Below are 12,172 nucleotides of genomic sequence, written 5' to 3'. Positions count from 1 at the left end.
GTATTCCATACATGAACCTTCTAGAAACAACAAGCTCTGTTCACTCAGACTACAATTTTGCTTAAAGTGTGTATATTCTGGGGGCGAGCACCATTTGTCCCTCTTAGTAACTACAAGAACAGCAGAGCAGCTTCTCACCTGGTGGACCGAATCACTGGGTTTACGCATTTGCTCTGACTCACTCTACAGGGCACATTCTGTGACTACACATCAGGGGATTTATTCTCTATACAAAGCAAGAGTGGCCAGTCGTCTTCTCTTTTCCAGCAACCTCTTTATTTTGTTTTCCCTTCACCCTCAGTACACAGCTGCTCAACAGTTGCATAAAAGTTTGATTCTGTCTTCTTTGTGAATATCGTGTCTCTTGTTCAGTACCAGTTGAATCTAGATTCACCTCATGCATTCCCCATCGGCCATTTTGACACCTCTCGCTTGTTTCTTCTCTTCAACTTTTAATCTAGATATGTTCTGCAGAATCTTTTTTTTTTTTTTTTATGGGAATGGTGTTGTGCCTGTTTCTGTTCTGATCATATTTTTTTTTTTTTAATGTGGTTTTGTCATTCATTAGGAATTCTCATACCTAAGCTCATCCTTTTGCATATCAGAATACCTCACTATTAGAGTTGTCTGTTTGAAGAGCCGCTTCCTCAGGGGTCTCCTTAGCATCTGCCAGAACCAAATGTGGTCACAGCCACATGTAATAAACAGAAGCTTGTGGCTACAACAAAGTAAACGAATTAAAATGTTCCATAACTTTTTATGATAGGTGGTTTATGAAATACCAACATGTGGACCCTGAAGAAGCTGTAAGGATTCATATTGATGTACAGTCCAAGTCGTCAGTAGGAATTCATTGGGGTACCTTTGCTTTAACAAATGAGGTGAGTGCATCCTAACAAAACAGAAATGTTAGTCATATACATTTTTTTAGAGTTTGCTTGGCAAACCTAAATATGGGTATACTAGAGAACTGAAGGAAAAGAGGGGATATGATAAGAGACACTCACGTACCTTAAAAGATATAAGTGGGGCACAAGAGGCAAATATTTTTCAGTGGAAAGAACATTCTAGAACCAAGGGTCGTCATAATAAGAGACTGGGAAGGATAGACTCTGGTGTAATATAAGGAGGCATTTCTTTACAGAAAGTCTGGTGGATACATGGAGCAGCCGCCTAGTGGTAGTGATGGATACAAAAGTCTTTAGTGATGGAAAGACTGGAGCTCAAGTAGTGTCTGAGGTATTATAGTAGGAAGGGAAGATGGAGTCAGACCCATATTGTTCCTGGTAATTGTCATGTGGCTTCATGCTCTGTTTTACAATCCCAGTGGTTCTAGTACTTTCCTGGAAAAATTAGATAAAATAAAGGATATGATGATCTTGCATTGCCCAGATATGTATCTACTTCTGGATATTACATTTCTATTAAAAAAAATAAAATAAAAGCAGACTTTACATGTGGACCAAATGTGTGTGTGTGTGTGATGATGTCCCCAATGTTTGAGTATTCAGACTTCAGTGGCTGGAATATTAAATGAGGGCTGTCAGTTGCATTATGTAGAGGATATGTTTTGTGTAAAACCATCCATTAGGCTGTGAGGGTACTGTAGGCGCAGAGTCCAAAGCCCTTCAAAAAGAGACAGCGTGTCTCAGTAGTGACTCCTTGAGGTTGTTGCAAGACTGCGCTGGCAGGGGTCTTTTAAGGAGGGAGTGGCAGACCATGACCCTCAGCTGGAGCATTGCCACCGCCGATACTCCAGCTGCATCAGTGCACAATGGGGCAGATTTTTGGATCGGCGCACGGGGTACATTTGTGCGCGCTACCCGGCACGCAGAAATGTACACCTGCTTTTATAACATGCGCGCGCTGCCGCGCGTGCATGTTATAAAATCCAGGGTCGGCGCGCGCAAGGGGGTGCACACTTGTGCACCTTGCGCACGCCGAGCCCTAGGAGAGCCCCGACGGCTTTCCCCATTCCCTCCGCTCCCCCCCCCACCACCTTGTTTTCCATAGTTACGCCTGCTGGCGCGAGAACCTCCGGCACGGCCGCTGTGCCGGAGGCCTCGGTCCCGCCCCGGGACATACGCGCATCCCGGGGCTTGCGCGCACTGCCGAGCCTATGCAAAATAGGCTCGGTGCGCGCAGAAGGGTTTTTAAAGGGTTACGCGTGTATATTACGCATGTATCCCTTTCAAAATCTACCCCAATGTGTTCTGTACACGGATGATACTTCATACCAAATAGTTGTGATACTAAGGAGAATGTCTAGGGGGCAAAGCCCGTAGGGCCTTGACTTTGACTGTCTCCCTGTTGTGGTGTGCATAAGAACATAAGACTTGCCATACTGGGTCAGACCAAGGGTCAATCAAGCCCAGCATCCTGTTTCCAACAGTGGCCAATCCATCCAAGTCACAAGCACCTGGCAGGATCCCAAGGGGTAGAGAGATTCCAATCTGCTTATCCCAAGAATAAGCAGTGGATTTCTGCAACGCTAACTTAATAATGATTAATTAACTTTTCCTCCAGAAACCTGTCCAAACCTTTTTTAAATGCAGTTATACTAAGAGCTTTCACCACATACTCTGCAACGAATTCCAGAGCTTAATTATGCATTGAGTAAAAAGAAAATTCTCTTATTAGTTTTAAACCTGGGAACTTCATTGTGTGTGCAAACTTAAGCATTCCCATTGTACTCAGGAATGTAGCGAGATTGAACATAAAAACCTTTGAATCAATGAGGGAAGAGGCTTCCATAAATAAAAGTTGGTTTATTCTGTGAGCATTAGAATTCGGAAATATGCTGTGTGGCTTTCTTCCAGCAGGAGTTAATCAATGAAAAATACTATTGCATTACACATTAGTGTTCATTTAAAATCTATAATGAAATCCAAGACTGATTTAGTAGTAGTCAACATTTGTGCTTTTAAATTAGAGGCATTTAATGAAATCCTTGTAAGACACAAGTTACCAAAGAAAAAGCTGCAAAGCAAGTTTCCATGCAAAGGTTGGATTCAGGCCCGTCCTGCTAGGCTTTTATGGCCTACTTGAAGGGGCAGTATGCAGCACAAAAACCTGCACTGACTTGTGGTTTTGGCTAGTTTTGAGTTTATTTTGTGTGTAAAGATGCTAGTGTGAATCAGATCTTGGGAATTTATTGCATGGATGGGGAATGAAACATGGTGCAAGCTTAACACTTGCAAAACGAGCAGACTTAAGGTCTCATTGATAAGAGGCCTAAAGGTCTTGTGATGAAATTGCCTGGAAACATAAGTCTTAAGTTCTTGCCTCTGAATTTCATGTCTGTCAAAATGTATGTAGTATGTGCAAATGTTTAGAAATACATTCCTTAGGGAGTTGTGATCTACGACTGTCGCTGTAGTGGCTGAGCCGGATGGGAGCAGGAAGAGGGTTGACAGTGGGGCAAATCTTCAGGCAGCTGCCCATGAAGGCTCGTGGTTCTGCAGCCTCAGCTCTAATTTAGTTGGAAGTCTAAAATAACAGAAGAGACAAAGGATGAAGTGGAGCTGAAATTGCAGGTGCAAGAGAACTGCTGTGTCTTCTTTTCTCTTGCACACCATTCAGCAGTTCACATCTGTCTGTAGGTCGGAACTGTGCATTTATTCGTACTGAGAGCTTTGAGCAGAGGAGCATGTCCCCGAGTCCTTGAGGCTGCAAACACGCCTTCTCTTCCAGGTTAGAGCAAAGCAAATGAACCTGCTGCTTAGACCAGCTGTTTGCTAATGGGCCTGATAACTCTTCCTTGTGGAGGGCCTGAAAACCAGACCTTTTGCAGTCCTTGTGCACCTCTGGCTTAGGTGTATGTTTGTCTTCTTTAATCTCCACATTGCTTGTGTTGACAGATTAGTCACATACCAAAGTGTGTCAGGACCAGTAAAGCAGGCTGCTCTTTCTTTTTGTAAGGAAGCATGTCCGTCTTGTGGTGGAACGTGTCATTTTCTGTATGCTAAAAATAAAAGTATAGAATATCATCACATCTAGTTAACCTTAGTGCTTTTGAAACTAGTATAGCACCGTTGGCTCTTGAGCTGGCAAATCTCCCCTCTGCACAGGAGATGCAAACCCAACATAGCGGATTTAATTGACCCATAGAACACATCAATAATTTGTAAGCAATCTCTTAAGGGGAATTTTGTCTGCCCAGCACCTTGAGAAGCTAGCTGACTTGAATGGGGAGGCTCTCATGGATGCCAGACTGAAATCTGTTTTCTGCCAAGAAAACAATTTTTGAAAAGTAGAAAACCAGTTCCTGGAATGATGACTCAGATCTCTCTTATTTATTCAGTAGTTTTGAGAATCTCACACAGCTGTAAGGAATTGTGATTTCATAGGCATTGATTTATTATTCAGAGCATAATTATAATCTGTGAATTAGATGAGCAGAACAAAATGATCTGTTTAGCCCAAAAAAAATCTTTAAATGTGGCAGTATTATTGAATTCCAGCTTTCTTGTAAATGATCTGCAATTTATTCTAATAACTGTTTTTTGCATGTAGACTACAGTCAAGTGCTTTATGTCTCTGAAATTCTAATTAGTAAACAGTCTATAATTGTGGTCTCTCTAAGTGGTCTATTTAATGACGTGATTTTTAGCTGGCACTGTGAAATCTATTTAGAATGCATTTTCCCCTCAGTTGGTATCCTAGCCCATATGAAATGTGAGGGAATGTAAAATACCATAAATATAATTATGGAAATATTCTGGCTCTCTTTCCACAATGACCATCCTGGTGGTACCTTACCATGGATAAATCCAACATTTTTCATTTACAAGATGGTAGCATGATTTTTGTTTTCAGATTCCTTTAACAATAACTGGGCACATCTAGCAGCATCTCAAAGCAAATGATCTTGGCACTCAAAACCATAGTTCCAAAGTCCAGTATATAAACCTTAAATATAAAGAGTGGTAAATATAAAATCTGTGTCAGGAGTGTCAACCCTTAGGGCTGCAAACAAGTCTGGTTTCCAGGAAATTAACCAGAACCTTGAGCTGCTATTGTACAAATAATAAACCTGAATATTTAATGTGGGTATTAAAAAAAAAAACAAAAAACAAAAAAAAAAAACCCCAGCCCTGACTGCGAGCCTGAAGAATGTAGTCTATGTGATTTAAAGAAGCAGCACAGCTGCCTCATCACCAGGATCCTTGATTTGCAGCTCCTTAGGGTTTCTTCCCATTTTATTGCCCCTCCCATTTAGCATGGCCTCTGCAGGGACAATCCTCCGCCAGAGACCACAGCCCATAGCTCATTCTGGAGCCAGAAGGTGCCGTTAAATAGTAACGGAGACTCCCCCCCACCCCCATCGGGCTATGAATGCTGCCTCTGCAGTATCCCAAGCCAGGCCTGAAAAATTCTGCATGGGAATGCATAGCACTGCCACTGAGCCACCTAAATGTTAACTGTTGAAAATATTGAGCTAAATTTTAAATGAATATATTTGCACGGATTTTATGCGGATCTTTGTCTGCCATCACATGTTCAAGCAGAAGGATGCAGTTCCCATATGTAAACAGACATACAAGTAGGATGCTGTTAATGGTAATGCTAGGTTCACCTCTATATTTTTTCACAAAGTAAGAATTTGGTCAGATGGTGCATGATCAGAGCGCAAGTGAGCTTTTTTGACTTATGTCCTTTTTATAGGACACAAGAATCACCAGGACCACATCTAGTAACCTTTCCTCCAAATAAGGTCTTAATCCTAACACTAGTGTTTTGGAGTCTTCGCAGGTTGTAATATCTTTTATTGCAGTAACTGAACTGGGCACAGATGAAGATGGGGACCCATGTGGTCTTCAAAGCTCAAATACAACAACATATCTTCATAATTCTTAAGTTGTTCCATTGATTGAAGATTCTCAAGTCTGTGGGAATTCTGAGGTTTTTCCCTTCCTTGAGAATTCATGTTCTAAATTGGTTTTATACATTTTGAGTTTGTTTCAGTTGGGGTTTTATTCTGTATCAGCGTGACTGTCTCACTGAGCAGTTTTTGTTTTACATTGAAAATGATTGCAGCCCTTCAGGGCCGGTGGAACCACTAGGCGAGCTAGGCCTGTGTCTAGGGCGCCGCGATTTAGGGGGTGCCGCGGCAGAATTTTGAAAGGGCAGAAAGTGCCCTTTCAAAATTCTGCCAGCCCCTGCCTCACCGTGCCACCCTCCCGACGCCCCCCTTGTGGTCCAGCGGAGGGCCTGGGAGCGATCTGCCGCTCCCGGGGCCTCGGCTTCCACTAAGCAAAATGGCGCCGGTGGCCTCTAGCCCCTACCATGTGACAGGGGCCAACCAATGGTAGGGGTTAAAGGCCACCGGTGCCATTTTGGTTAGTGGCAGCCGAGGCCTCAGGAGCGGCCGATCGCTCCTGGGCTCCCACCTGGACCACCAGGTATTGTGTAAGTTTTCTTTTGGTGGTGGGGGGGGGGGGGGGGAGGAGTCTGGGCTGCGGCTGGGGGCGGCGCAAGGCTGAAGGTGCCTAGGGCGCCCAATCCCCTTGCACCAGCCCCATAAAGAATCAAGTTTTCTGCTGACCGATACTGCTATTGGATCTCTGCACTAGTGTCAGGAATGTGTCGCTTATAGACTGTATCTCCTCCTCATTGCTGCAGAGTCTGGGCCATAGACAGTTACTGGTTTATTAGCCTTTTAATGAACACCGAGAAGCTGTGAATTTTTGGGAGAGGAAGGCGGGGGTTTTAACATCGTGTCACCCCACTCCACTGAGGGCACACTTAATGCTATCATATCTTTTTCAGATAGCAGGTTTAATCTCCCCCTCTCTGTCAGCGTGTGAATTGAGTCGTAAACGTTTTGATGGCAACTCTGCATGTAAAATCATTTCTGGAGCAATGGATAATCACAGCATTGGGCTTTCCAGTTCAAGTCCTGCTCCTTGGATTTCTTACTTGCAGAAGATGAAGCCTAGCAGACCTGCCATGTGGGTGGTGATCCCAGTAAGCGGCTTTCTGCCCCTTGATTAAAGCCGTCTCCTCCTGTCTCTCATTTTAAGACATGTTCTAACCATTTTAAGTGCCTGAAGGAATGCATAGACTGTCTCTGTGGTTGGATGGTGTACAATAGACCTGAGGAAAGCTTTTTCATGATTGCTTTCACAGCAGGGCAGCTTTCATCCTAGCACTAACCTTTATACTTTTTTAAGTCTAAAGTTTTAGATAGCCTCAGATCAATTCCTCATGCATTTCTTATAGGAAAATTGTCAATTTTTGCCCCTGTTTTGCAGCCCCCCCCCCCCCCCCACTCAACTCCTCTCCAAAATTACTCGGCAACTTTGAATGCTGAAGTTTGATGTCCTTTCTATTCCCCCTTCAAAGAATTACCTCCATTTAGTTTGGAGCTAAGCCCAGCCCTTTCAGTTACAAGAGGACATACAAACAACACAAAGCACAAAATGCACACATTTACCATTTCATAAACCACTGTTCAGATAGAACCGAGGTTAGCAATCAGATCAGCTCATGAAATACTTCCCTACTCCCACTCATTTTTACTGTACCTCAATTTGTTTATAGTAATTTTATCTCTCTATGAGAGAGAAAAGACAGAGTTGATTATACAGTTTGAAAAGTGAACAGGTTTACATAGGTGGTCAGGCAGTGTCCTGATTTAAAAAACTTTCAACCTTTTTTGCTTGGCTGAATTATTGGTTTAAAGGAGGAAATACATCCTTTGTTGATTATTTCCTTTATCTCAATAATTCTTTTGCACCTGGAAAGTGACATTGCTTACCTGTAACATGGGCTCAGTGAAGACAAGTGAATAACCAGTCACATGTGTGGGTGATGTCATCGCTGCCCAGCATCATTCAAATGCTTCCAGAGCTTTTAGGAATTCCTGGAAACATTGCTGGGTATGCCTGATTCTGTAGCATGTCTCAGTTCCCTCCTCCCCTTCTAGAGTTAGATTTATTAGCTTAATGCCTACACAAAAAGCGGTCGCAAATATCTACAATTCTCTGAAGACAAGCAGAATGGTAGTCCTCATACATGGGTGACATCATCAGGTGGAGCCTGGATACAAAAAACTTATGTCAAAGTTGACTTGCCACACTGGCCATACCTAGCATGCCCTATAACCACGCATCCATGCGGGATCCCTCTTTAGTCTCTCTTTTTCTGCGGAGCTGCAGATTCGTGGTTGGTGAGCTGCTCTTGGCCTTTTCGGCCTATTTTGGAAAACTTTTCTTCTTTCGCTTTTTTGCGGATTTTTAGCTGCGTTTGACGCTAGGTCCCTCTCTGTCCACTCCTGTATCATCCCTAGTCAGGGTTTTCATCGTTTATCGGTAAATTTCCTTTTGTGGTTGATTGTTTCCTTTTGCTGTGCTTCAGTGCCTGCTGGCCATCGTCATCCACTGTCATCGATTTTGAATTTGTCCCTTTCATTTTGTCTTGTCATGGCCACATCAGGTTTTTGGCGATGCCCTCTGTGCTCGAGGACCATGCCTATTACATACCCTCATGAGACATGTGTCCTCTGCCTGAGGCATTGTATGACATCCAGGGTTGCCGCCAGTGTGCACAGATGACCCTGAAGGGATGTCTTCGGCTCGACAAGATGGAACAACTCTTTGTGTCGGAGAAGACCAAGCCATCGGCACTGGCATTGAAGGACCTCAGAGCCGCGCCATCTACATTAGCGGACTATCTGTTCAGTCGGTGCTGTCAACGGATAGGGGCCCCGGATTCCGACCACTATCAAGCTCCTCAAGGAAGTATGGGTTCCTTGTTATCTGCCTCTGCACCAGGGAAGAATTGTGCCGAGCATCAAGGGAAGCTGAAGAAGCATTAGTATCGGTCTCTGTGGATACACAGGATCGGGCATGGGGATGCATTGGCTCATGATGTGATGCCCTCGAAGCGACCCTGCGGCGAGGAACGCCAGTCCTCCATTGGTGCTGGGGGTTCACGATAGTCTCCACCGATCCTGATGCCAGTCATCGATCCGCCATGCCTATCCGAAGAGGATCTGGCCATCCCTCCTTCCTCCCAGTCGGTGTTGGCATCAGTAATGTTCGAGGAGGAGCTTGAGCGGGGAGTCCAACTGGCGGTGAACATGAGATGCTGGGCATTAGTCCTGTGGCACCGACAACATCTGAGCCAGTACCGTCCATCTTGAAATAGTTATTGGAGAAGCTTAATGCGCTCATCAGTGCATTACCATCCTAGCTGGCATTGGTTCATGGGTCGGCATTGGTGCTCATTGAGGCACCACAGCCTCCCTCTACTGATATGGAGGTTGTTGCTGGTTCATTTGAAGGAGGAAGCTCTGCCCAGGCCGGTTGAGATGCTGAGGCCTGTAGCCTCCAGTCCATCTCCACCAGTGCATGCACCTCTGGATGAAAGCCAAGTGCCTAGGGCCCCATCCCCTGTTGCTTACAGTGAGAATTAGGGTCCCTATGACCCCTGGGGAGATAACACCATGGAGTCCTTCTCCGCGGGCCTCCCCTCAGACCCTTCTCCTTCAGAAGAGTGAAGGAAGTCTCCGCCTTTGCAGGGTTTGTGAGGGTGATGGAAGAAGCCATCCCATTTCAGTTACTGAAGGAGTAGGATGCCAGCACAAAATGCTTGAGATCCTCCAGTTCATGGAGCCTCCTAAGGAGTTTGTGGCAGTCCTGGAGCACAATATCCTTAATGAGTTGCTGAAGATATGGGAACACCCCATCACAGTGCTGTCAGCGCCAGGCTGACAGAGTTTACCTCGCCCAGAAGGCTGCCGGATTCGATAAGGGACAGCTTTCCAACCAGTTGGTGATGGTAGAATCCGCTCTCAACAGAGCCAAGCATTCTTGGACCCATTCTTCAGCACCCCCGAGGAGGGATCACAGAGTGATAGACATTCTTGGGAGAGAGGTATTTTAGGGAGCCATGCTCATTGCCCGTATAACTTCCTATCAGCTATACATGAGCCAGTACTCACGGAAAATCTAGAAGCAGGTGCAGGAGGTGGCCAAATAGCTGCCTCAGCAGTGGCAGGACACCCTTGTGTCACTGGTGCATAAGGGCTTGGAGTGCGGAAAACACGAGGTCTGAGCGAACTACGATGTTTTTGAGATGGCATCAAGAATTTCTGCAGTGGAATCGGCACCTTCAGAATGACAGGGCCTCGGATCTCTGATTGGAGGTACAGGAACAACTTGCTGACGTGCCTTGTATGGAGGAGAATCTCTTTGGAGATAGGGTGAGGGACTTGGTGGCTCAGCTTTGGGACCACTATGAAGACCTCCAACAATTCTCCACCAATACACCATACTCCTCGTCCTCATCTAGGAGGTCGTTGAGATTGGGGCAGAAGTCTTTCTTTTGCCAGAGGAAGTACTATCCTCCACCCCTTCGCTCCTGCCAACAGCATCAGGATTCTTGCAGTCCTCCCAGGCAGCAGAGAGCCCCCAAGCCCCAGCCAGTACCTCAGTCAACTCCAGGGTTGGAGTTTTGACCAGGTCATAGGGAGCATAGGCCAGTTGCCCATACCCAGGCTGATGGATTCTCTGGTTGGGGCAGAACCAGTGGCCCAATATAACCTTGGACCAGTGGGTTCTTTCCATTGTCTGCCAAGGGCACCAATTGACTTGGGTGTCCTGCCAAATTGCTCTCTCAGCCCAGTTTGGGGGCTGGTAGCCATTCAGGAGGTACTTCTAAAGGAGCTCTCCTCCCTTTTAACAGCCAGAGCGGTCAAGCCTGTTCCACCAAAGCAAAAAAGGCAGGAATTTTACTTGAGGGTGGGGATTTTACTCCCGGTACTTCCTGTTTCCAAAGAAAACAGGAGGACTCCATCCTATCCTACACCTAAGGGCCTCGAACAAATTTATCAAAAAAGAAAAGTACAAGATGGTTTCCCTGGGCACCTTGATCCCCCTTTTGCAAAAAGGGGACTGGCTATGCTTCCTTGATCTAAAGGATGCATACGTTCACAACACAATCTTCCCCAGTCACCGGAAGTATCTCAGATTTGTGGTGAGGAAACAGCACTTCTAGAATTGGGTGTTGCCATTCGGGCTAGCATCCGCCCCACGAGTCTTCTCAAAATACCTGGCTGTGGTGGCTTCACACCTCTGCAGGCTGGGGGTGCATGTTTTCCCTTATCTAGATGATTGGGTGTTCAAGAGCACATCTCAGGTGGGGGCCGTCAGGTCCATGTGTTTGACCATCCGGATGTTGGAGTTATTAGGGTTCGTCATCAACTACCCGAATTCCCATCTTAGCCCGTCACTTCAGTTGGACTTCATAGAAGCCCTGCTAGACATGGCTCAGGCCAAGGCCTTCCTGCCTCATCAAAGGGCCGTCATTTTGACGACCATCGGGGCAGAGATTCAGCAGAGCCAGCAGGTGTCAGTCTGGCACACGTTGAAACTGGGCCATATGGCAGCAACCGTCCATGTCACTCCCTTGGCACGATTACACATGCAGAGAGCCCAAAGGACCCTGGGGTCGCAGTGGCGCCAAGCACGCAGAACCTCCAGGATTGCATTTGAGTCACTTTGCCCCTTCGGGAATATTTGTCCTGGTGGTGGTTACTTTCAAATATGAAACAGGGGAACTTTTTTCGAAGTCCTCCTACCCACATTGTCCTTAGCACGGATGCGTCCACCCTGGGTTGGGGAGCTCTTGTAGCTGGGCTCAGCATCCAGGGTTTCTGGTCTGCTAAGGAAAGATGTTGTCAAGTCAACTTCCTGGAGCTTCAGGCAATCAGGTACATGCTATGGGCTTTCAGAGATAGTCTACCCAACAAAGTCGTCCTGATCCAAACTGACAACCAGGTCACGATGTGGTATGTCAACAAGCAGGGAGGCATGAACTTATACCTCCTGTGTTAGGAAGTGGTCTAGATCTGGCAATGGACCCTATCCCATGGGATAGTGCTCAGGGCCATGTAACTGGCTGGGATGGAGAACATGGTAGCGGACAGACTGAGTTGTGTCTTCAAACCGCATGAGTGGTCCCTGGACCAGGGGGTTGCGAATCAGATATTCCACTTCTGGTGGTGGCCAGATGTGGATCTTTTCACGTCACCTTGCAACAGAGAGCTAACTTGGTTCTGCTCCCTGTACAGGTCAGTCAGCAAACCAGCCTCGAATGCCCTTGCCTGAAATTGGTGCAAGATTCTTTTGTATGTATATCTTTCGATTCCCTTAGTGGTGAAGGC

At 45.9% G+C, this 12,172-nt stretch overlaps 1 protein-coding gene across 5 annotated transcripts in view; it reads left to right on the top strand.

Annotated features, from left to right (window-relative positions):
- The window catches only part of NAPEPLD (N-acyl phosphatidylethanolamine phospholipase D), a 116,890-nt gene that overhangs the window by 99,611 nt on the left and 5,107 nt on the right, over positions 1–12,172 (top strand). For 4 of the 5 annotated variants that reach the window (XM_029615465.1, XM_029615466.1, XM_029615462.1 and 1 more), the window contains one exon: positions 767–881. The exons of the other annotated variant lie outside the window; for it this stretch is intronic. In XM_029615465.1, coding sequence (XP_029471325.1) covers positions 767–881 — 115 coding nt within the window. The remainder of the gene's footprint in view (positions 1–766; positions 882–12,172) is intronic. 5 annotated transcript variants of the gene reach the window in all.

Source organism: Rhinatrema bivittatum, chromosome 9 (assembly GCF_901001135.1).
Source record: "Rhinatrema bivittatum chromosome 9, aRhiBiv1.1, whole genome shotgun sequence".
In the NCBI taxonomy this organism is placed as follows: domain Eukaryota; kingdom Metazoa; phylum Chordata; class Amphibia; order Gymnophiona; family Rhinatrematidae; genus Rhinatrema; species Rhinatrema bivittatum.
Note: the sequence above shows the minus strand (reverse complement) of the source record. Positions and strands in the feature narration are given on the sequence as shown.